Raw genomic sequence first — 23,485 nt, 5'->3', positions numbered from 1 at the left:
GAAGCAGCTGAAGGTGAACTGAAGAAAGGGGGGGCAGAGGAGAAACTATAAAAGGAGGTGGTTTGGGCAGGAAAGGGGAAAAAAAGATAACAGGGAAAGGTTTAATCCCTTTAAACAAATGTAATTAGTTTTATCCCCTTTAATTGAGTCGTCTATGGCTTTTAGAAAGTTTTCTTTGAAGGTAAACAAGCTTAATTTAAGGCTAAACTGCAGTGTTTCTCAACCTTGACAATTTTAAGGCATGTTGACTTCAACTCCCAGAATTCCACAGCCAGCAATGCTGGCTGTGGAATTCTGGGAGTTGAAGTCCACATGCCTTAAAATTGTCAAGGTTGAGAAACACTGGGCTAAAGCTTTCCGCAATTGCCAGAGCCTTTCAGTCTCGGGGTGCAACATTGTGACACGTCACATGCCTGAGACAGCTTAAAGAAGAAGAAAAAACACCGGAGTTTATGTGTTTCTTTATTTTGTGAGGTTTTCTTGCTTTGCACTTGATTCCTGTCTCTTTAAGGGTACAGGGAAGGAATGGGGGGGGGGATACATTCTTACTACACTGTGGAAAGAGCTCAGAAGGGAGAGAGAAAGAAGGGCCGACCAGCTAGCTCGGGGGTCTACAAACTTAGCAACTTTAAGACCTGTGGACTTCAACTCCCAGAATTCCTCAGCCAGCCATGAGGGCTGAGCAATTCTGGGAGTTGAAGTCCACAAGTCTTAAAAGGGCCAAGTTCAAGACCCCTGAGCTAGCTGGTAGTGGTGCATATTAGAACACAGAATAATTAGCCAGTGGAACAACCTGCCTCCAGAAGCTGTAGATGCTCCAACACTGGAAGTTTTTAAGAAGAGACTGGACAGCCATTTGTCTGAAACGGTATAGGGTTACCTGCCCAAGCAGGGGGTTGGACTTGATGACCTCCAAGGTCCCTTCCAACTTTATTATTATTATTATTATTATTATTATTATTATTATTATTATTATTATTATTATTATTATTATTATTATTATTATTATTATTATTATTATTACATGCAGGATGTGGTTAAGCCAAAATCCAGCCGTGGGGCTCCTTAACCGCAATATATCCCCTGGTCTGGATTTGGGTAACATGTGAAGCCAAAGCAGAGTGTAGCTGGATGTGTTGTTAGACCCAAAACCATTGACTCCTGCTGCCAAAGTGCATCAGGAGATCTCTGTAGTGTTCAGAAGTGACTTTTGCCAATCTGAAGACGTAACAGCTGGAATAGACAGGAAGGGCTTCTCCAAGCAAGCCAGTTCAGGTGTGTTTCCAATTATGGTTCAGAACCAGATTGGGTTAATCGCCAAGAAGGCTCTGAAATAGTAGATGAAAGATAGTTCCAATTTGTGGTTGATGCATCAATGAGAATAAAGCTGGAAGGGACCTTGGAGGTCTTCTAGTCCAGCCCCCCACTTGAGCAGGAGAACTTATACCAGGGATAGGCAACCTTGGCTCTTTTATGACTCGTGGACTTCAACTCCCAGAATTCCTGAGCCAGCGTGGCTCAGCTTGGAAACCTCTCCCTTTCCCCTCAGCATGGCTGGCTCAGGAATTCTGGGAGTTGAAGTCCACCAGTCATAAAAGAGCCAAGGTTGCCTACCCCTGACCTATACCATTTCAGACAAATGGCTGTCCAGTCTCTTTTAGAAAGCCTCCAGTGAGGGAGCGCCCATGATTTCTGGTGGCAAGCTGTTCCACTGGTTAATTGTCCTCACTGTCAGGAAGCTTCTCCTTAATTCCAGGTTGCTTCTCTCTTTGATCAGTTTTCAACCATTATTTCTTGTCCTCTGGTGCTTTGGAGAATAACATGACCCCTCCTCTTCTTTGGGGCAGCCCCTGAAATACTGTAATACTACTATCATGTCTCCCCTGTTTCTTCTTTCCTTTAGACTAGCCAAACCCAAGTCCCGCAGCAGTTCTTCATATGTTTTAGCCTCCAGGCCTTGGATCCTCTTAGTTGCTCTCCTCTACACTTTTTCCAAAGTCTCAACATCTTTTTTGTAATGTGGGGACCCAAACTGGATGCAGAATTCCAGGTGGTGGCCTTACTAAGGCTTTGTGAAGGCAGATGTCCTAAGCGTGATTGTTTGGGAGGAAACTCTGTGGATTTTAAGACAGCTGGCAAAACATTGATTGCAATCAGGTTGTGTAGGCCGAACATTATACTCATTTTTACTCAGATAAGCAGATGTCTAGAGAAGGTGCAAACAAACTCAAGAGTGAGCAGTTGATGATCTTATTTTGAGGTAGTCAGATAATTTGGTTGGAAAGAAAAGGCAAAATAATATCCACTTTCATGCATTTAGAACTGAATATGGGAAGAGAATCTTGATCTTTGAGATAGCTGGGCTTCCTCTAGATGCCGGTCCAACTTGGTCAACCAGTTATTTAAGTTACTTAAATAAGATTAAAATTATTTCTGGAGAAACTAGTACATTTGTATCCCTTACATGGCTTCATGTTTACCAGGCCACATGCCCCCAAAAGCGTCTAGGTCAGGGGTAGGCAACCTTGGCCCCTTTATGACTGGTGGACTTCAACTCCCAGAATTCCTGAGCCAGCCATGCTGAGGGGAAAGGGAGAGGTTTCCAAGCTGAGCCATGCTGGCTGAGGAATTCTGGGAGTTGAAGTCCACCAGTCATGAAGGGGCCACAGTTCCCCCATGCTGGCTCAGGAATTCTGGGAGTTGAAGTCCACGAGTCATAAAAGAGCCAAGGTTGCTTATCCCTGACCTATACTATACCTATGCAGAAATCTATTCTGAGATTTGTTTTTTAAATCCTGGTCTAAGATCTGACTTGATTTCAAGTGAGAAGAGTAAAATAACACGAGTAACGTTTAATGTTTTTAAGAATTAATTTTGGCATCCACAACTGCAATGGGAGTGATGTCGATCTGAGGGAATTATACTATTTCCTGGCCTATAGGTCTAGGACAGGGGTAGGCAACCATGGCTCTTTTATGACTGGTGGACTTCAACTCCCAGAATTCCTGAGCCAGCCTGGCTCAGCTTGGAAACCTCTCCCTTCCCCTCAGCATGGCTGGCTCAGGAATGCTGGGAGTTGAAGTCCACCAGTCGTAAAAGAGCCCAGGTTGCCTACCCCTGGCCTAACCAAAGAACTTCTACGCCACTCTCCACCAGCATTGAGAGGGCAGGACGCTAGAATATAATCTGAGAGTGAATTTACTCCTTATTAGCACTGATGATGTTACCTAGTTTGGTCATGAAAAGTCTGCAAAAATACCAACCACGCTCAGAGAGGACCATGGACCCTACAGTCCTCCTCCTCTTTCTCTTCCTCTTCCTCCTCTTCCTCCCTTTCCTCCTCCTCCTCCTCCTCCTCCTGTCCACAACCCCCTTCCTTTTTAACACTGATGATGGTATCTAGTTTGGGTCATGAAACATCTGCAAAAAACCCACCAAGTCCAGAGAGCACCAAGGACCCTCATTTCAACCTTGAGCTACAAATATTCTCCTTTTTGGGAAACCACCTTTGAGGTCATCCGCTGTTGTGGAGTGTGGTATATTCGATATGCTGATACCCAAGTTTACGTCGCCGTCCCAGGCCACAGAGGAGGTGTTACAGTGCCACCATCCTATCCCAGGGTCTAGAGCAGGGCTCCCCAACCTGTGGGCCGCAACCCCACTACCGGGCCGTGGGCTGTTGGCCACTGGGCCACCTGAGTAGCTAGCCAGTGCACGTGCGTGGGTGCCTGCACAACCCCTCACTCGCGCTAGTGTCGCTGTGTTGTGCGGGCGCTAGCAATACCGTGAGCATCCTACAGGGGCTAGCTAGCGTCACGAGCTCAACCCCCACTCGCGCTAGCATTGTGGCGGCGTGCGGGTGCTAGCATTGCCCGAGAATCGCGTGGGTGCTCGTGGTCCCGTTTGTGTTGTGCCTGCAATCGTGACCCCGTTCGTGTGCGCGCTTGCAGCCTCTAATCAAAATTGGCTTGATTTGCTAGATTGTGTGGCTGTTGGTGATCCCACAAGCTGGGAGGGGACGAGGGGACTCTCCTTATTGATCATGGCTTCGCCTTATTGATCAGACTGGCTTTCAGGAAATTATTGTACACTGTACACTGAATTATTTCAGGCTGATTCTAAGCACTGCACCGTTCTTATTTACGTACCGGGTTAGTGTTTCCTGTTCATGCTGGGTTTTATGTGTAGAATTACCATGGATACTTAAATTGCTATTATCACCCATGTTCCTTTTCATCTAATTTAATTAGATTTAATTAATCTTTTTCTTCATATGAGTAATTGTATAATTGATTCGCTAAAATTTCTTTGAATGGCTGGCAGTCTTACAGAAGGACATACAATGATTGTAGAAAAGAAGCTGGAAAAGGCCAGGGCAGTTAAATTTTGGACCTTGGTTTGAGTTGAGGTTCATTGGCTGGGTTGACCCCTCCTGACCTTCCATAATATAATAATAATAATAAAGTTGGAAGGGACTTTGGATGTCATCTAGTCCAACCCCCTGCTCAGGCAGGAAACCCTATACCAGCGGTTCTCAACCTATGGGTCGGGACCCCATTTGGGGTCAATCGACCATTTCACGGGGGTCGCCAAGCAAGGCTGTCCGCCATTTTTTTCCCCTTTTCCGGCGGGTGCCTTACCTCCCTTGGGCTGGGCCAGCTGGTGGTCGGCCTGCTCCGTCTCTGCCGCTTGCCAGCTACGCCTCGGCCGGTGCAGGGGGCGGAACCACGCATGTGCGGCGCTCCCGGGCAGGGAAAGTCCTCGACTTACGACCGGTTGGGTAGTCCTCGACTTACGACCGGTTTAGTCCTTGACTTACGACCGGTTTAGTCCTCGACTTACGACCGGTTGGGGGTCACGGCATTAAAAAGGTTGAGAACCACTGCCCTATACCATTTCAGACAAATGGCTGTCCAGTCTCTTCTTAAAAACTTCCAGTGTTGGAACATTCACCGCTTCTGGAGGCAGGTGGTTTCACTGGTTAATATATACAATATATAATCCTGTTGAGTGTGGATTTGAAGGTGTTTTGTGGATGTAGACATTGTGGTTTATAGCTACAGCTTTTGACTTATAATATACTGTATGGAACCATTATGCCTCTTTAGAGAAGCAGGCAAATTAGTATTATCCCTGTGAACAAGATGTAATAATAATAATAATAATAATAGGAAATCCTATACCATTTCGGACAAATGGCTGTCCAGTCTCTTCTTGAAAACTTCCAGTGTTGGAGCATTCACCGCTTCTGGAGGCAGGTTGTTCCACTGGTTAATTGTTCTAACTGTATTTATTTATTTATGTAAATAAATAGATAACAATTAATAGTGTCCTAAATAGAGCAGAACATTTTTACCTTTAGAGCTGGGGGTCCCCAACCCCCAGTCCGTGGCATGCCAGCAACCGGTCCGCACAAACGAGCGAAGCCCCATCCGTGGGATGCAGGCAGCACACAAAACCACGCACCCTCCGGTCCGCGGAAAAACCTCTCTCCACGGAACCGGTCCCTGGTGCCCCAAATGTTGGGGGTCTCAGTTTTAGGGGTAGCCCTTGATTTACGACCAGAGTCTGGATTGGAACTTCCATCCCTGAGCTGTGCGGTCATTAAATGAGTCGTGACCGATTTTATGACATTTTTTGAGGCAGGGTCATGATTTGGGGGAAAGGGGGAGAGGCAAAACAAAGTACGTGAAGCGATAGAATCAAGATCAGGTGAAGTGTTAATACCACTTTACAAGGCCTTGGTAAGGCCACACTTGGAATACGGCATCCACTTTTGGTCACCATGATGTAAAAAAGATGTTGAGACTCCAGAAAGAGTGCAGAGAAGAGCAACAAAGATGATTAGGGGACTGGAGGCTAAAACATATAAGGAACGGTTGGTGGAATTGGGTATGTCCAGTTTAATGGAGAGAAGGACGGGGTGGGGGGACAGGATAGCAGTCTTCTAATATCTCAGGGGCTACCCCAAAGAAGAGGCAGTCAAGCTATTTTCCAAAGTGCCTGAAGGCAGGACAAGAAGCAACGGGTGGAAACTAACCAAAGAGAAAAGCAACCTAGAACTAAGGAGAAACTTCCTGACAGTGAGGACAATTAACCAGTGGAACCACCTGCCTCCAGAAGTGGTGAATGCTCCAACACTGGAAGTTTTCAAGAAGAGACTGGACATCCATTTGTCTGGAATAGTATAGGTTCTCCTGCCTGAGAAGGGGGCTGGACTAGAAGACCTCCAAGGTCCCTTCCAACTCTGTTATTCTATTCTATCTGGCTGAGGAACACTGAGGAACAGGAGAAGATAGACCATCTCGGGATTTCTCCGATGTTTGCTAAAGAAACATTTCCTCCTGAACCCTCAACTCTCAGCCAAGTGGAATCTGGAATTAATTGAACCTCCGAAGCTAGGCCTGGAGAAGGACAAAGCCTTCAGAAGATCTCAGCGGGTGCATCTGCTCTTGGCCCAGTTCTGCCTTCGCTCTCTCTGGAGGCCACATCATCCTTTGAACATTTCCCCCAACATTAGAAGACATGTGTGACTGAGGTCAGAAAGAGCTGGAAGCCAAAACGGGGAAGGCTTCAAACCAGTAAGGATCGCTCACTTTCTGGTGTTTCTCATTGCTGTACTGGAATATCCAATCTCTCCAGAACAAAACAACACCACCACCACCCATGAACAGACCTTGTTTTCTGGCCTATAGTTCAGAGTAGGCAGAACATAATAAATCAGCTCGCCATGCCATGTGTGTGTCAAGGCTTCTGAAGGCCACTGGGCGATAAATGCAATTTAAATGACATGCTTCAAATTCTCTTCCGAGCAAATGGGACAAGGACTGGCACCCCCAGCCACTTTGTCCTTGTTCAATTTACTCAGAAGAGAATTTGGTAATGACTTACAAAGCTTTGGTAAGGCCACACTTGGAATACGGCATCCAGTTTTGGTCACCACGATGTAAAAAAGATGTTGAGACTCTGGAAAGAGTACAGAGAAGAGCAACAAAGATGATTAGGGGACTGGAGGCTAAAACATATATAAGGAAAGGCTGCTGGAATTGGGTATTTCATTTTCATTTCATTTTCATTTTATTTGATTTATATCCCGCCCTTCTCCCGACGGGACTCAGGGCGGCTCACAACATATTTAAAACAAAGACATACCCACAGTCCCCGCCAAATAAAACCAAATTAAAACCAGATATTTTAGAGTTGTGATATTAAAATTTTCTAAAAAATGTCTAGTTTAAGGAAGAGAAGGACGAGGGGGGACATGATAGCAGCCTTCCAGTATCTCAGGGGCTGCCCCAAAGAAGAGGGAGTCAAGCTATTCTCCAAAGCGCCTGAAGGCAAGATAAGAAGCAACAGATGGAAACTAACCAAGGAGAGAAGCAACCTAGAACTAAGGAGAAATTTCCTGACAGTGAGAACAATTAACCAGTGGAACAACCTGCCTCCAGAAGCGGTGAATGCGCCAACACTGGAAGTTTGTAAGAAGAGACTGGACAGCCATTTGTCTGAAATGGGATAGGGTTTCCTGCCTGAGCAGGGGGTTGGACTAGATGACCTCCAAGGTCCCTCCCAGCTCTATTCTATTCGAAATTATTCTAAAACCACCTAGCAACTGGCCTTTGCCAGCCCCTGCATCGCAACCTAGCAGTGGTAGTTCAAACACATTCCAGAAGAGTCGAGTCGGAGCAAAACAAGGGGCCAGCCTCCAGTGCAGAAGTTGTGCGTATGTGATGATATGTCGAGCAGAAGGCCAAAAATAGTCGGAGTCAGCCGCGCTTGGCATCCAACTGATCTCCTGCCATTTCAGGCTGCGTTTTTAAACAAGGCCGTTTCCGTATCAGGTGTAAAAATTCATTTTCCACCCCACCCCACCCCCTTCGCCCTTTGCTTCTCTGCGTGCTTTGGGTTTTTCGCTCGCCAAATCCTTTAATTTTCCTCATGCGAGGAGAAAAGAGCGAGTAGGAACGAGATGAACTGGAGGGCTGCCTGTTCTACAGCAGCTTTCAGAGTTTCAGCATACATCACACATACCGATCCCGTCTGGGAGCAGATCAACAAACCAGTTGTTATTTTTGTGTTCCCGTTTAGGGCTTTGCCCAGGGCTTACTACCAGTGCCAAGAGCAGACGGCGTTACAACAGGCAAGCTGGGATTTGTAGTGTAACTCAAGAGGTCTCCAACCTTTCTCGGTTCATGGACCGGAGGCAAAGCGAGGATGAAGCATTTTACGCGTGCGTGCACGCACACAATCAGAGCCATGAGCACGCGCGGCACAAATGTGGCGGTGCTAGCGCCCGTGTGGCACTCGCTAGCACCGCCCCATTTTTGCTGCGTGGTGCCCTGTTTTCACCGCGCGGCGCCCCGTTTGCAGTGATGCTAGCTCGGGTGGGGGTGAGTGCACGCGCACGTGTGCACACTAGCCCGCCTATTCCGTGCCCCAGTGGCCAGTAGGCCACGGCTTGGTACTTGGTCGCGGCCCACAGATTGGGGACCCCTGGTGTAACTGAGCCACGCGGGAAAAAGGATGGGAGGACTGGAAATTTTGTGGCTTCTGGTTTTATGGAATCCCTGATGAGAATGCAGTCTTTGTGGAAGTAGGCCTGTGCGTGCAATTTTAAAATTAATCCTCATAGGTGGTGGCGACTTCAATACCCATACTGTCCGGGGATTGTGGGTGTTGCAGTCCCAACCCATCTGCGGGAGGTGAGGGCAGGGCGGGCCAAGCTGACGGGAGAGGACCAGAGGCCACAGAGGCTGTGTTGTAGGACGCCCTTTGTAAAAGAAGTCGTTGTGTTGCATCTTCTCCCCAAAGGGAGCCCGCCTGAATATTGTGTTCTGGTTAAGCAGAAAAGTAGAGAAATTAGGTTCTTCACTCAGAAGACCAGATAGAGGCAGTCCTTGACCACAGCTGAGCCCAACATTTATGTCGCCTAGCGCAGGGGTCGGTTGGCCCTTTTATGACTTGTGGACTTCAACTCCCAGAATTCCTGAGCCAGCCTGGCTCAGGAATTCTGGGAGTTGAAGTCCACCAGTCATAAAAGAGCCAAGGTTGCCTACCCCTGGCCTAGCGTGACATTTCTTAAGTGAGCTTTGCCCCACTTTATGCTCTCTTTCCATCATTGTTAATCACTGCTGTTGCTAAGTTAGTAACACAGTTGTTAAGTGAATCCAGCTTCCCCATTGACTTTCCTTGTCAGAAGGTCATGAAAGATATTCACATGATCCGGGGATGCTGCGACCATAATAACAACAACAACAACAAAACAACAACAAATAACAATAACAATAACAACAACAACAACAATAATAATAATAAAGTTGGAAGGGACTTTGGAGGTCATCTAGTCCAACCCCCTGCTCAGGCAGGAAACCCTATACCATTTCGGACAGATGGCTGTCCAGTCTCTTCTTAAAAACCTCCAGTGTTGGAGCATTCACTGGTTCTGGAGGCAGGTTGTTCCACTGGCTAATTAGAATAGAATAGAATAGAATAGAATAGAGCTGAAAGGGACCTTGGAGGTCATCTAGTCCAACCCCCCTGCTCAGGCAGGAAACCCTATACCATTTCAGACAAATGGCTGTCCAGTCTCTTCTTAAAAACCTCCAGTGTTGGAGCATCCACAGCTTCTGGAGGCAGGTTGTTCCACTGGTTAATTGTTCTCACTGTCAGGAAGTTTCTCCTTAGTTCCAGGTTGCTTCTCTCCTTCATGAGTTTCCATCCGTTGCTTCTTGTCCTGCCTTCAGGCACTTTGGAGAATAGCTTGACTCCCTCTTCTTTGGGGCAACCCCTGAGATACTGGAAGGCTGCTATCATGTCCCCCCTCGTCCTTCTCTTCATTAAACTAGACATACCCAATTCCAGCAGCCTTTCCTTGTATGTTTTAGCCTCCAGTCCCCTGATCATCTTTGTTGCTCTTCTCTGCACTCTTTCTAGAGTCTCAACATCTTTTTTTACATCGTGGTGACGAAAACTGGATGCCGTATTCCCAGTGTGGCCTTACCAAGGCATTATTAACACTTCTACCTGTAGATCTTTCTGGGCCTACATTCCCCTTCCTTGCTTTTCTTAGTTAATTAATGGCTAGACCTCCAGAACAAAGGCAGAGCTGGAGCCAGCTTCGCTGCCTAAGTAGGCCATCCAGAGCTTAGGTGGCGCCTTGAGGTGCTCCTCCTAAAGGGAGAGGCTGGAGGCCGACGCATCGATTTATGTCCTGCCAGATTCCCATTTCATGGCTTTTAATTAAAGGAGAAAAGGGAACTGGGGGCTGGCCCAGGTGTGTCTGTTCTTACCCTCTAGGACAGTGGTGGGGAACTGTGGCCCATGCTGGCTCAGGAATTCTGGGAGTTGAAGTCCACGAGTCATAAAAGGGCCATAGTGACCCAACTCTACTCTAGGGAGATGGAGGCTTAGAGTGAGACCCCAGCCAGTAAGGCACACAGAACTGGGATGGAATGGAATGGAATATAATATAGGAATGGAATGGGTCCTCCCTCTGGCTACCCTACTACACCTGCAAAGTGGTATTCCAGTATCTGAGGGGCTGCCACAAGACAGAGGGAGACAGGTTGTTCTCCAAAGCACCAGAGGGCAGGACGAGAAACAAGGGTTGGAAACTGATCAAAGAGAGAAGCAACCTGGAATTAAGGAGAAACTTCCTGACAGTGAGGACAATCAACCAGTGGAACAGAAGTTGCCTCCAGAAATCGTGGATTTTCCATCACTGGAAGTTTTTAAGAAGAGGCTAGACATTCACTTGTCTGTGATGGTATATGTTTTCCTGCTTGAGCAGAGGGCTGGACTAGAAGACCTTCAAGGTCCCTTCCTATTCTATTCTATTCCATTCCATTCCATTCCATTCTTATTATTCTGTTCTGTTCTGTTCTATTCTATTCTATTCTATTCTATTCCATTCCATTCCATTCCATTCTTATTATTCTGTTCTGTTCTGTTCTGTTCTGTTCTATTCTATTCTATTCTATTCCATTCCATTCCAGCTATTCTATTCTATTCTATTCTATTCTATTCTATTTCTATTTCTATTTCTATTTCTATATTCTATTCCATTCTATATTCTATTCTATTCTATTCTATTCTATTCTATTCTATTCTATTCTATTCTATACTATACTATTCCATTCCATTCCATTCCATTCCATATTTTCTATTCTATTCTATTCTATTCTATTCTATTCTATTCTATTCTATTCTATTCTATTCTATTCTATTCTATTCTATTCCATTCTATATTCTATTCTATTCAATTCTATTCTATTCTATTCTATTCTATTCTATTCTATTCCATATTTTCTATTCTATTCCATTCTATTCCATTCCAGTTTTGAGAAACAAATAAGAGTAGGTGAAAGATGAGGTGCCTTTAAAATAACTCGGATGACGACCTGCTGGTGATGTTGTACTTTAAGAATCTGTCAGCATCTCCTCTTAAATATCTGTTTTCAGGGGATTAAAGGTTAATTGGGAAATATCTTCCCACATAGCTAAAGTCATTAGAGGAACATTTTAGCTGCTCCTTTGCTATAAATAAGGATGGCTTTCGCTGAGTAGAAGACGTTGAGAAGTTTCTGAGTTCTTTTTTGCTTGCCTAGTATTTACAGTCTCTAAATCTGCCTTCACCTGAAACCTTGATAGCCAGGAGGGACTCAGCAAGATTTTGTGAAGGGATCGTTTCTCTTCATTTCAGAACTATCGGTGACTCAACCAGAAGGCTGATCCTTAACAATAACAATAATAATAATGTTGGAAGGGACCTTGGAGATCATCTAGTCCAACCCCCTGCTCAGGCAGGAAACCCTATACCATTTCAGACAGATGGCGGTCCAGTCTCTTCTTAAAAACTTCCAGTGTTGGAGCACTCACCGCTTCTGGAGGCAGGTAGTTCCACTGGTTAATTGTTCTCACTGTCAGGAAGTTTCTCCTTAGTTCCAGGTTCCTTCTCTCCTTGATTAGTTTCCATCCGTTGCTTCTTGTCCTGCCTTCAGCCGCCTTGGAGAATAGCTTGACTCCCTCTTCTTTGGGGCAGCCCCTGAGATACTGGAACTCTGCTATCCTGTCCCCCCTCGTCCTTCTCTTCATTAAACTGGACATCCCCAATTCCAGCAACCGTTCCTTATATGTTTTAGCCTCCAGTCCCCTAATCATCTTTGTTATAAGGTCTCTCTTTCCTGGCACAATTTCCATTTTTTCCCCTTGTGGCCTTGACCTCTGTGTAACTCACATTTACCATCAATGATGCTCTTTGAATCGGACCTAATCTTTGCATGCAATAGGATGAGATGGTAGAATCTTGAGATATGGACTATTGTCCATCTGTATTGTCAACCCTCCTGCACTATTTCTCTCCCAGGCACGCTGGCTGAGGAATTCTGGGAGTTGAAGTCCAGAAGTCATAAAAGGGCCAAGTTTGAAGACCCCTGCTATATCGTTGTTGTTTTTTAAAAAAAACTATTTTATTAGTTTTCTATCATTACAATTCATTTGTGTTATCTGGGTTGATTTTTGCCTAGTCACAAAGGTTAAATTCTTTATCCCGCTTTTCCCACCATTGATAAAATAAATTCCATGTTTGAAACACTGGAAGTTTTTAAGAAGAGACTGGACAGCCATTTGTCCGAAATTGTATAGGGTTTCCTGCCTGAGGAGGGGGTTGGACTAGATGACCTCCAAGATTCCTTCCAACTTTACTACTACTACTACTACTACTACTACTACTATTACTGTTGTTGTTGTTGTTATTATTATTATTATTATTATTATTAAAGTCTTCTGTATCTTCTTTTCCTTTGATTCTCAATGCGAGTCCGTCCATTTCCGCACAGTCCCAATATTTTCTTAATCATCACTTCCTCTGATGGCGTTGTCTCGTTTTTCCATTCTGCACAAATATAATCCTGCCTGCCGTTAATGCATGTCATGTTTAATATAATTTTTCCTGCATTTTTAGAGGGCTCGTTAAGCAAAGCAGTCCCGCGCGCTTGATGGATAGAGGAGACTCTATCAAAGCTTATTCCTTTGTGGTCCTCCTCCACTCCAGTTAATGATTTGCCATCCCATCATCGCCACACACACACACACACACACACACACACACAACCCTGCTCCCCCTTGTCATGTCATGCTCAGCATTGTCCAGCTGTCACTTCTTAAAAAGCAGTCCCAGTGAACAATGCTCGTCCATGGCTTCCCTCCATTGTCCGCTGCAACGGGGGTGGGGGGTTGGGGGAGACAATGAGTTCCCCTCCCAGGTCACCTTCTCCTTGCAAAAAGCCTTTGCCTTTTGTTTCTTGGCGGATCAGCCCGGAATTTTAAAACAGGGGTCCCCAACCCCAAGTCCGTGGACCGGTACCGGGCCACAGCATGCCAGCAACCGGTCCGCACAAACAAGCAAAGCCCCATCCGTGGGATGCAGGCAGTACACAAAACCACACACCCTCCTGTCCGTAGAAAAACCTCTCCCCACGGAACCGGTGGTCCCCGGTGCCCCAAAGGTTGGGGGTACCTCTGCTTTACAACACGGAGGTTGTAGACTCTCTCTGTTGCCCTTTCTCCCCCCCCAACATTTTTAAGGGCAGGCTTCATCCATTTTGAGCCTTTTGTTCCTGCCCCTTCCCCCCCCCCCCGCCGCCTTTTGTTTGTCGACCTTGCAAATGCTTTGTTTGCCCACTGATTGGGCTTTCCTGTGACTCCTCAGTACACAGGCTGTTCTGGAGCACACTTGGAATCCTGCACCAGTTTTGGTCCCCACGATGTAAAAAAGATGTTGGGACTCTGGAAAGAGTGCAGAGAAGAGCAACAAAGATGATCAGGGGACTGGAGGCCGAAGCATATAAGAAAAGGTTGCTGGAATTGGGTATGTCTAGTTTAATGAAGAGAAGGACGAGGGGGGACAGGACAGCAGTCTTCCAGTATCTCAGGGGTTGCCCCAAAGAAGAGGGAGTCAAGCTATTCTCCAGAGCGCCTGAAGGCCAGACAAGAAGCAACTAGGAGGGAAACTAATCAAGGAGAGAAGCAACCTGGAACTAAGGAGAAGTTTTCTGACAGTGAGAACAATTAATCAGTGGAACAACCTGCCTCCAGAAGTTGCAAATGCTCCAACATTGGAGGTTTTCAAGAAGAGACTGGACAGCCATTTGTCTGAAATGGTGGTAGGGTCTCCTGCTTGGGCGGGGGATGGACTAGCAGACCTTCAAGGTCCCTTCCAACTCTGTTATTCTCTTATTCTGATTTTGTGTGCCCAGCCTGCATTTAGGGCTGTTGGCAACATCTTGTGGTCCTGTGATTGATTTGCAACAGGGGTCTTCAAACTTGGCAACTTTATGACTAGTGGACTTCAACTCCCAGAATTCCTCAGCCAGCCCCTGATTTACAAGATTTTTGCTAGAAACTGGCATTTCCTTCCTGTTTCCAGGGAAAAAAATAGCCCCTAGCAAACCATGGCTTTGCTTAATGACCGCTGTGTTTGCTTAGCGACTGCCCTATTTACTTTACAACCGCTGTGTTTGCGTAACATTGCTGCGTGTTAGTTTACGACTGCCACGTCTGCTTAATGTCTGCCACCAAAAAAGGTTGTAAAATCAAGCCGTTCCTGTGATGACCTGCTTTACAACCCATCGGGACTTAGGACCGTAATTGCCAGACTCGGTTACAGTCGTAAGTCAAGGACTGCTTAGACAGCCACGAAGTGCCAGCTCTCAAGCTGGGACTGCACGCATTTCATCCACCCAAACGTTGAGAATTGGCATCCACGTATCATCCTTGGGAATACATGATGGGTTTTTGGCCCCTCTCCAAGCATAATAAACCCAAAGTTCTTCGTAAATAGGCAAATTCCAGATTTTTAGAATATGTTTTTTTTTTGGGCAGCACGTTGACACCTTTTAAATTTTGGCTGGTTCCCAAGGAGTGGGTTTATCGTAATAACAAAACTGCAAAGAAAAAGATTGAAGCATGTCGCAGAACGAGCCAGACAACTGAAAAACATTATGATAGCAAGTTTGATCTTAACAATAACAATAACAATAACAGTAGTAGTAGTAGTAGTAGTAGTAGTAGTAGTAGTAGTAGTAGTAGTAAAGTTGAAAGGGACCTTGGAGGTCATCTCGTCCAACCCCTTGCTCAGGCAGGATACCCTATGCCATTATTATTATTATTGTTGTTGTTGTTGTTGTTGTTGTTGTTGTTGTTAGATAGCGCCCAGTGTTCAAGTCTGTCCAGATCCTCCTGTATCCTAAGCCTGTCTTCTGGAATATTGGCTATTCCTGCCAGCTTGGCGTCATCTGCAAATTTGATGAGTTCCCCATCTATCCCCTCGTCCAAATCCTTGATGAAGATGTTGAAGATGCAGACCAGCCAAACCCCCGCAGCCAGAAGAGGGTGCCAATTGTCTACTAAATCAGAGGTCCCCAACCTTTGGGGCACCAGGGACCGGTTCCGTGGGGAGAGGTTTTTCCGTGGACCGGACGGTGTGTGGTTTTGTGTGCTGCCTGCATCCCATGGATGGGGCTTTGCTTGTTTGTGCGGACTGGTTGCTGGCATGCCGTGGCCCAGTACCGGTCCACAGACCAGGGGTTGGGGACCCCTGTACTAGATGGAATGGGAAGAAAAACTAAACACTAGGTAGGGGTTTTAAAGATTCTGTGTGTTAGGGTGTGTTTGGGTGTGTGTGTCTCAGAAAGAGAGAGAGGGAGGGAAAACAAGAAGACCGATTAAACCTGATACTTTCTCAATATTGTAAATGAGGGAGTCTTTTTTTTTTATTATAAATTTTTATTATTTAAACCAACAAAACAAAACATAACACACATATATACACAGTATATATTTTAACAGAAATTTCGTAACAGTAATCTTCTATTATTTACATTTCCCCCCCCCCCTTATTCTTCTTTGGAGTATTTGTCCTTGTTGCCCCATTATTTCTTATTTGCATTTTTCTTCCTTCATAATTATTATACACACATTTTCCACTTTTAACCTTTCCACATTTATTCTTTCTTATTTCTACTTTCCAGCCAGTCATGCCACTTGCTCCATATTAAATAGTATTCTGTGTCTTCCTTTTCTTTTATCTCTTTTGTTAATTTGTCCATCTCAGCACAGTCCAGGATTTTCTTTATCACTTCTTCCTCTGATGGTATATTCTCATTTTTCCAGAACTGTGCGTATGCTATTCTTGCTGCCGTTGTTATTGTTTAACTAAGCAAGCCTTCGAGCAGGAAAACCAGAGCTGGTTTCACTTCCTCTGTGCCAATGTAGATTTTCAGTAAAGTATTATATATACTCTTGGTAAAATAATAATAATAATAATAATAATAATAATAATAATAATAATAATAATAATAATAATAATAATAATAATAATAAAGTTGGAAGGGACCTTGGAGGTCATCTAGTCCAACCCCCTGCTCAGGCAGGAAACCCTACACCATTCCAGACAAATGGCTGTCCAGTCTCTCCTTAAAAACTTCCAGTGTTGGAGCATTCACAGCTTCTGGAGGCAGGTTGTTCCACTGGTTAATTGTTCTAACTTTCTCCTTAGTTCAAGGTTGCTTCTCTCCTTGATTAGTTTCCATCTGTTGCTTCTTGTTCTCCCTCCAGGTGCTTTGGAGAAGAGCTTGACTCCCTCTTCTTTGTGGGCAGCCCCTGAGATACTGGAAGGCTACTATCATGTCCCCCCTCGTCCTTCTCTTCGTTAAACTAGACATCCCCAATTCCAGCAACCGTTCCTCATATGTTTTAGCCTCCAGTCCCCTGATCATCTTTGTTGCTCTTCTCTGTACTCTTTCTAGAGTCTCAAGAGTTTCTTTTTCTGGAAACGCCAACTGGACAGTTGATAAAAACCCTAAACATGACTTATCCATGTTCCTGGATTTCTTACAAAGGGTCAGGTGCAAAAACAATGAAGAATCTGATCAACTGGTAGAGCACGGCCGTGTGTTTAGTGATCATTCAATGTTACGACGGCACTGAAAAAAAACGTTGTTCACACCTGTGACTGTGGCACCATCCCTGAGGCCACGTGATTCAGAACTGGATGCTTGGCAACCGGTTCCTATTTATTATGGCGGCAGGGTCCCTGGGATCACGTGATCCCCTTTTGCGACCCTCAGACAAGCAAAGTCAATGGGAAAGCCCGATTCGCTTAACAGATGTGTTCCTAACTTTAACAAGGGCAGTGATTCGCTTAGCAACCGTCAGAGGAATGGTTGCTAAATGGGAAAAAACCTGCTTAACAACCGTCTTGCTTAGCAACGGAAATTTTGGACTCATAAGTCATAATTTGTGGGTATAAGTCAAGGACTACCCGTGTGGGTTTTGCTACAGCAGGGGTAGGCAACCTTGGCTCTTTTATGACTGATGGACTTCAACTCCCAGAATTCCTGAGCCAGCCTGGCTCAGCTTGGAAACCTCTCCCTTTCCCCTCAGCATGGCTGGCTCAGGAATTCTGGGAGTTGAAGTCCACCAGTCATGAAGGGGCCAAAGTTTCCCTCATGCTGGCTCAGGAATTCTGGGAGTTGAAGTCCACAAGTCATGAGGGGGCCATAGTTCCCCCATGCTGGCTCAGGAATTCTGGGAGTTGAAGTCCACGAGTCATAAAAGAGCCAAGGTTGCCTATCCCTGGACATGGGTGACAGCCAGCAGGGCCTCCGGATACAAATTACCTGGATTCAGCTGATGACCTTTTGATAATTAAATCTTTCATCATTTTTTATATCTTCTGGCAGACACACAAACACACACGCCTCCTGTTTTGGGTTAATAATTTTGTTCTAGGACAAGGGTAGGCAACCTTGGCTCTTTTATGACTCGTGGACTTCAACTCCCAGAATTCCTGAGCCAGCATGGGGGAACCATGGCCCCCTTCATGACTTCTGGACTTCAACTCCCAGAATTCCTCAGCCAGCATGGGGGAACCATGGCCCCCTTCATGACTTCTGGACTTCAACTCCCAGAATTCCTCAGCCAGCATGGGGGAACATGGGGGAATATTATTATTACTTCTGGAGTTCAACTCCCAGAATTCCTCAGCCAGCATGGAGGAACCATGGCCCCCTTTATGACTCGTGGACTTCAACTCCCAGCATTCCTGAGCCCGCCATGCTGAGGGGAAAGGGAGAGGTTTCCAAGCTGATCCACGCTGGCTCAGGAATTCTGGGAGTTGAAGTCCACCAGTCATAAAAGAGCCAAGTTTGAAGATCCCTATCCTAGGCCTAGAGTCTAGACCTGGGGTAGTCAACCTTGGCTCTTTTATGACTGGTGGACTTCAACTCCCAGAATTCCTGAGCCAGCATGGCTCAGCTTGGAAACCTCCCTTTCCCCTCAGCATGGCTGGCTCAGGAATTCTGGGAGTTGAAGTCCACCAACTCATAAAAGAGCCGAGGTTGCCTTACCCCTATAGGGGAGGACATGGAATGTATAAAATGTCCCAGTCACCAGCTTAATCTTTCTTTTTTCTTTCTTTTTTTCCCTCTCCCCACCTTAGGACACGGCAATTCTCGGTTCATCACAGAGGGGGATGGAAAATTCTTCCGTGGCTTCTGCCTCTTCTGAGGCAGGAAGCAACCGGTCACAGGAAATCGAGGAGCTGGAAAGATTCATCGACAGCTATGTTTTGGAATATCAAGTCCAAGGCTTGCTGACCGAAAAAACCGAAGGGGATGAAGAGAACGAGAAAACACAGTCCAATATCTCGCAGGTGGGTAGTGGACCTTGAGTGGGTCACTCCCACTGGCTTCAAAACACAAAAAGGGGCATAACAGTGGTGAGAAGAAGGACAATCCCTGCAGAACCGAACAAGAGGTTGGATGTTTTTGAGTTAGTTGCAAACTGTGTGTTTTAAATCGGGTGTGGACACCGTTTTAACAAACCAGCAAGTTTGCAGGATCCAATCTGGGTCGGTCACTGGGACCAGAGTTTTTTGTCTTCCGAGTTTTCGGAGTCGTGCTGGGAGCCCATCTTTGGGGAACTTCTCTCTAGCAGAGTGGGTGCTGTTCTGTGGGTGGTATTTGTTAGTGTCTGTTGTGTGTGGCTTTTTGTCAACTGTTCAGTTGGCATTTCCAGAAAAAGAAACTCCTGGGACATGATTTTACCAAGAGTATAATTGTTGTTGTTGTTGTTGTTAGTTGCGAAGTCGTGTCCGACCCATCGCGACCCCATGGACCACGTTCCTCCAGGCCTTCCTGTCCTCTGCCATCTTCTGGAGTCCATTGAAGCTCACACCTCCTGCTTCAGGGACTCCATCCAGCCCCCTCCTTCTCTGTCATTGTCCCCTTCTTCTCTTGCCCTCCATCTTTTCCAGCATCGGGCTCTTCTCCAGGGAGTCCTTCCTTCTCATTAGGTGGCCAAAGGACTTGAGTTTCAACTTCAGGATCTGGCCTTCTAAAGAGCAGTCGGGGTTGATCTCCTCCAGGACTGACCGGTTGGATCGCCTTCAGTCCAGGGGACTCGCCGGAGTCTTCTCCAGCACCAGAGTTCAAAGGCCTCCATTCTTTGGTGCTCAGCCTTTCTTATGGTCCAACTTTCACAGCCATACTGGGAAAACTTTACTGAAAATCTACATTGGCACAGAAGAAGTGAAACCAGCTCTGGTTTTCCCGCTCGAAGGCTTGCTTAGTTAAACAATAAGACTCCCTCATCCCCGCCCACCGGGTGTGTTCTTATTGTCCAATAGTAATATTTCTTCTTGTTATGGAAACAGTCCGCTCCTCCATCAGCACCTGCGTTAGTGACCTTGGCATCCGTGCAGGCTCTCAAAAGGACGCCTCGGTTGCCTAGATACCATCCCTCCCGCCTTTGCCTTCCATGCCATTGTCAAGCTGTGAGCGAGGGAGGAAACGCAAGGGAAAGGGCGAATCAGTCTTGACCATTTTTAGACGTCGATCGGGTGGGTCAGTGGCTGGCTTTTGGCCGTCGTGCCCCTGTCGGAGCCCGACTCCACCGAGTAGAAAGATGAGCCAGAACTGGAGCCAACGGAGATCGAAGGGGAGGCGTCCTCGGCTTCGGAGGAAGATGGGGGAGGACCAGGCCGAGGCAGGCCAGGGCCTTTCAGGATTGGGACGGCTCGTAGGCAGGGAGGAACAGCTTCCAAGTTCCAGTAAGATCGGCCAGGTGCAGACATCTGTCGACACAGGTATATGCTGTGATGCAAAGTGTAAAAGAAAGGGTGTTTTCTCTCGACCCAGCCAGGAAAAGCCAACTCTCTAATTCCCCTCTGGGTGCCTTGCTGTCACCGCTGCCTTGTTTCGTTCTTGTTTCAGTCAGAATTTATTCATTTGTTCATTAATCAAATTTACACAGCTGTCCACTGAATCTGGGGGACGCACAGCCAAATCCTCCTCCTTTCTCTCTTTTCAGTGGACAGTTGACTGCAACCAGGAGATAGAAAGCAGCATGTCCAGCTACAGAGGCAAGGGGTCAGCACCCCACAATCAAAACCAGGTAAGAAAAACTGGATTTTTTTCAATGCAGAAAAACATCCTTTACTACCAATAGGAGTAGGAATAAACTTAGGAATAAACTGTGGGGTCCTTGGTGCTCTCTGAGCTTGGCTGGGGTTTTCTTGCGGACATTTCATTACCTAATTAGGTAACATCATCAGTGCTATTCCTATCCTATCCTATCCTATCCTGTCCTATCCTATCCTATCCTTTTCTATATGTTTCTAATGGAGCTAAACCAGTGGTTCTCAACCTGTGGGTCGGGACCCCATTTGGGGTCGATCGACCATTTCACGGGGGTCGCCAAGCAAGGCTGTCTGCCATTTTTTTTGTCCGCCATTTTTTCCCCCTTTTCCGGTGGGTGCCTTACCTCCCTTGGGCTGGGCCAGCTGGTGGTCGGCCTGCTCCGTCTCTGCCGCTTGCCAGCTGCACCTCGGCCGGCGCAGGGGGCGGAACCACGCATGCGCGGCGCTCCTGGGCAGGGAAAGTCCTCGACTTACGACTGGTTTACTCCTCGACTTACGACCGGTTGGGGTCGCGGCATTAAAAAGGTTGAGAACCACTGAGCTAAACGATCCTATGGATGCAGCCATTCTGTTTGTTGGAAGCTTTACAGGACGTTGTCGACTTAACAACCATTCAGAGTTACAATGGCATTGAAAAAGAAGTAACTAAAACCCATCCTTGCATTTAACAACCCTCACAGCATCCACACAGTCATTGGATTAAAATTTGGGGGCCTGGCAGTGGGAAACTCTGATCCCAATTGCGGCTGTAAATTGAGGATTACTTCAATATCAGGACTTAGCGGCTTTCAAAATGATGCCAGTTTTTAAGTGAGTTTTGCCCCATCTTACGCCCTTTCTCGCCACGGTTGTTACGTGAATCTGGCTTCCCCCGTTGACTTTGCTGGTCAGAAGGTCGCAAAAGGAGGTCACGTGACCCCAAGACTCTGCAACCATCATAAATATGAATAAGTGGCCAAGCGTATGAATTTTGATCATGTGCTCACAATGGTTGCAAGTGTCAAAAACGGGCATAAGTCACTTTTTTCCAGTGAGTCTGTAACTTTGAATGGTCACTAAAGCAAGCTGTTGTAAGTCAGGGACCGCCTGTATTAAAAACTGCTGCAAAGCAAACATTTAACACGGAAGGAAACATCTTGATTTTCTTGTTTGCTTTCTCTTTTTTTTTTTAAAGAACGGCAACAAAAACAGCTCCCTGGACATGCTGGGAACGGATATCTGGGCAGCCAACACCCTGGAGCCCTTCAGGTAAGCCCCCCTGCAGACTGTGTGATTGCCCAAGTACTTGGGCACCTCGGCACTCGGCTGCTTTGAAACTCATCGAGTATGGTACCCGACACGTTTTTGATGTGAACATTTTGTCCCGGTACTCGTTGTTTGTTTGGTACTCAACGCACAAGCTAGAACTTGTTGGCTGCCTTGTGACTCATGATGTTATTCCTTCTGGGAAAGATTTGTTTGGTACTCATCCGTTTTGGTACTCATTGTACCAAAAGGTATCACTGTATTCCACAGTTAAAGCTCCAGTACCTGTATATTTATCTGTCCGTCCGTCCATCCATCCATCCATCCATCCATCCATCCATCCATTTATCTTCTCTCTATATATATATATTTATCATCTGTCTATGTTCTATCATCTATATATCTATCATCTATCTGTGATCTGTCATCTATGATCTACCTACCTATCTATCTATCTATCTATCTATTTATCTATCTATCTATCTATCTATCTATCTATCTATCTATCTATCTCTGTCTATCATATCCATCTATCTTATCTATCTATCTCCACTTATCTTCTCTCACTCTCTCTGTATCTATCTCTATCTGTCTATGTTCTATCATCTCTCTCTATATATATCACCTGTCATCTTTCTATCTATCCACCCATCCATCCATTTATCTTCTCTCTCTGTATTTATCATCTGCCAGACATCTGTCTATGTTCTATCATCTCTCTATATATATATCTATCATCTATCTATCTGTCTGTCTATCATATCTATCTATCTATCTATCTATCTATCTATCTATCTATCTATCTATCTTCTCTGTATCTATCATCTGTTTGTCTATTCATGTTCTATCATCTCTCTATATACATATCTATTTCCTTCCTTCCTTCCTTCCTTCCTTCCTTCCTTCCTTCCTTCCTTCCGTGTGTGCCTAGTGCTCCCAATTCCCTGTTAAACCAAGTTACCATTTTGCACGGTCTTTCCTTCCAAATCTTCAGCCTTTCAGCCTTTCTATTTCTCCATTATTATTGTTGTTGTTCTTGTTGTTGTTGTTATTATTATTATTAATATTATTATTATTATTATTATTATTATCCTGCAGTGGGGCCACCTGGGATTTGCAACCAGAGAAACTTGACTTCACACAGTTCCACAGAAAACTCCGCAACACTCCGAAGCACCCTCTTCCACAGATAGACAGAGAAGGGTAAGTATCCTGTTTATGTGAAAGAAACAGTTTAAAATGCAGAGGGGCTGGGACTAATCGCAGAATTCTTACCCATCAGAGGACAGATATCATATTTTATAGCGCAGGGCTCTTCCAACTTGGCCCTTTGATGACTTGTGGACTTCAACTCCCAGAATTACTCAGCCAGGCACGCAAGGAATTCTGGGAGTTGAAGTCCACAAGTCATCAAAGGGCCAAGTTGGAAGACCCCTGTTATAGTGTGAGACATGGACTAATCCATCTGAATCCAAAGTCCTGTTACCAGCTGTGTCTTGATGTCAACTCACACGTTCCTGTTTTGATCTGGTGTAAATATTACCAAACACAGATCCATTTATTCCGCAGCTCGATCATTTGGGTGTATCATTTAAAATGAAGATAATAGGAACTATTTCATAAATCTCTCTCTTCTCCTATTTATGTTAACTGAGAGTGGGAGGAAGCCCCACAAAACAAAAAGCTTTGGAGAAAAATGTTCTATAATAATAATAATAATAATAATAATAATAATAATAATAATAATAATAATAATAATAA

The 23,485-nt window shown here is 45.6% G+C and overlaps 1 protein-coding gene across 1 annotated transcript in view; it reads left to right on the top strand.

The window, feature by feature from the left end:
- Window positions 1–18,532: 18,532 nt before the first annotated feature.
- CTIF (cap binding complex dependent translation initiation factor) overlaps window positions 18,533–23,485 on the top strand; it is a gene marked incomplete at its 3' end in the record, with an annotated part of 68,748 nt that continues 63,795 nt past the window's right edge. The window contains exons 1-4 of the mRNA XM_015824857.1: window positions 18,533–18,712; window positions 20,371–20,454; window positions 21,654–21,727; window positions 22,823–22,927. Of these exons, the coding sequence (XP_015680343.1) occupies window positions 18,533–18,712; window positions 20,371–20,454; window positions 21,654–21,727; window positions 22,823–22,927 (443 nt within the window). The remainder of the gene's footprint in view (window positions 18,713–20,370; window positions 20,455–21,653; window positions 21,728–22,822; window positions 22,928–23,485) is intronic.

The sequence above is a fragment of the Protobothrops mucrosquamatus genome, unplaced genomic scaffold (assembly GCF_001527695.2).
Source record: "Protobothrops mucrosquamatus isolate PMUCROS unplaced genomic scaffold, P.Mucros_1.0 scaffold2385, whole genome shotgun sequence".
NCBI lineage: Eukaryota > Metazoa > Chordata > Lepidosauria > Squamata > Viperidae > Protobothrops > Protobothrops mucrosquamatus.
This window is presented reverse-complemented; position numbering and strand designations above follow the sequence as displayed.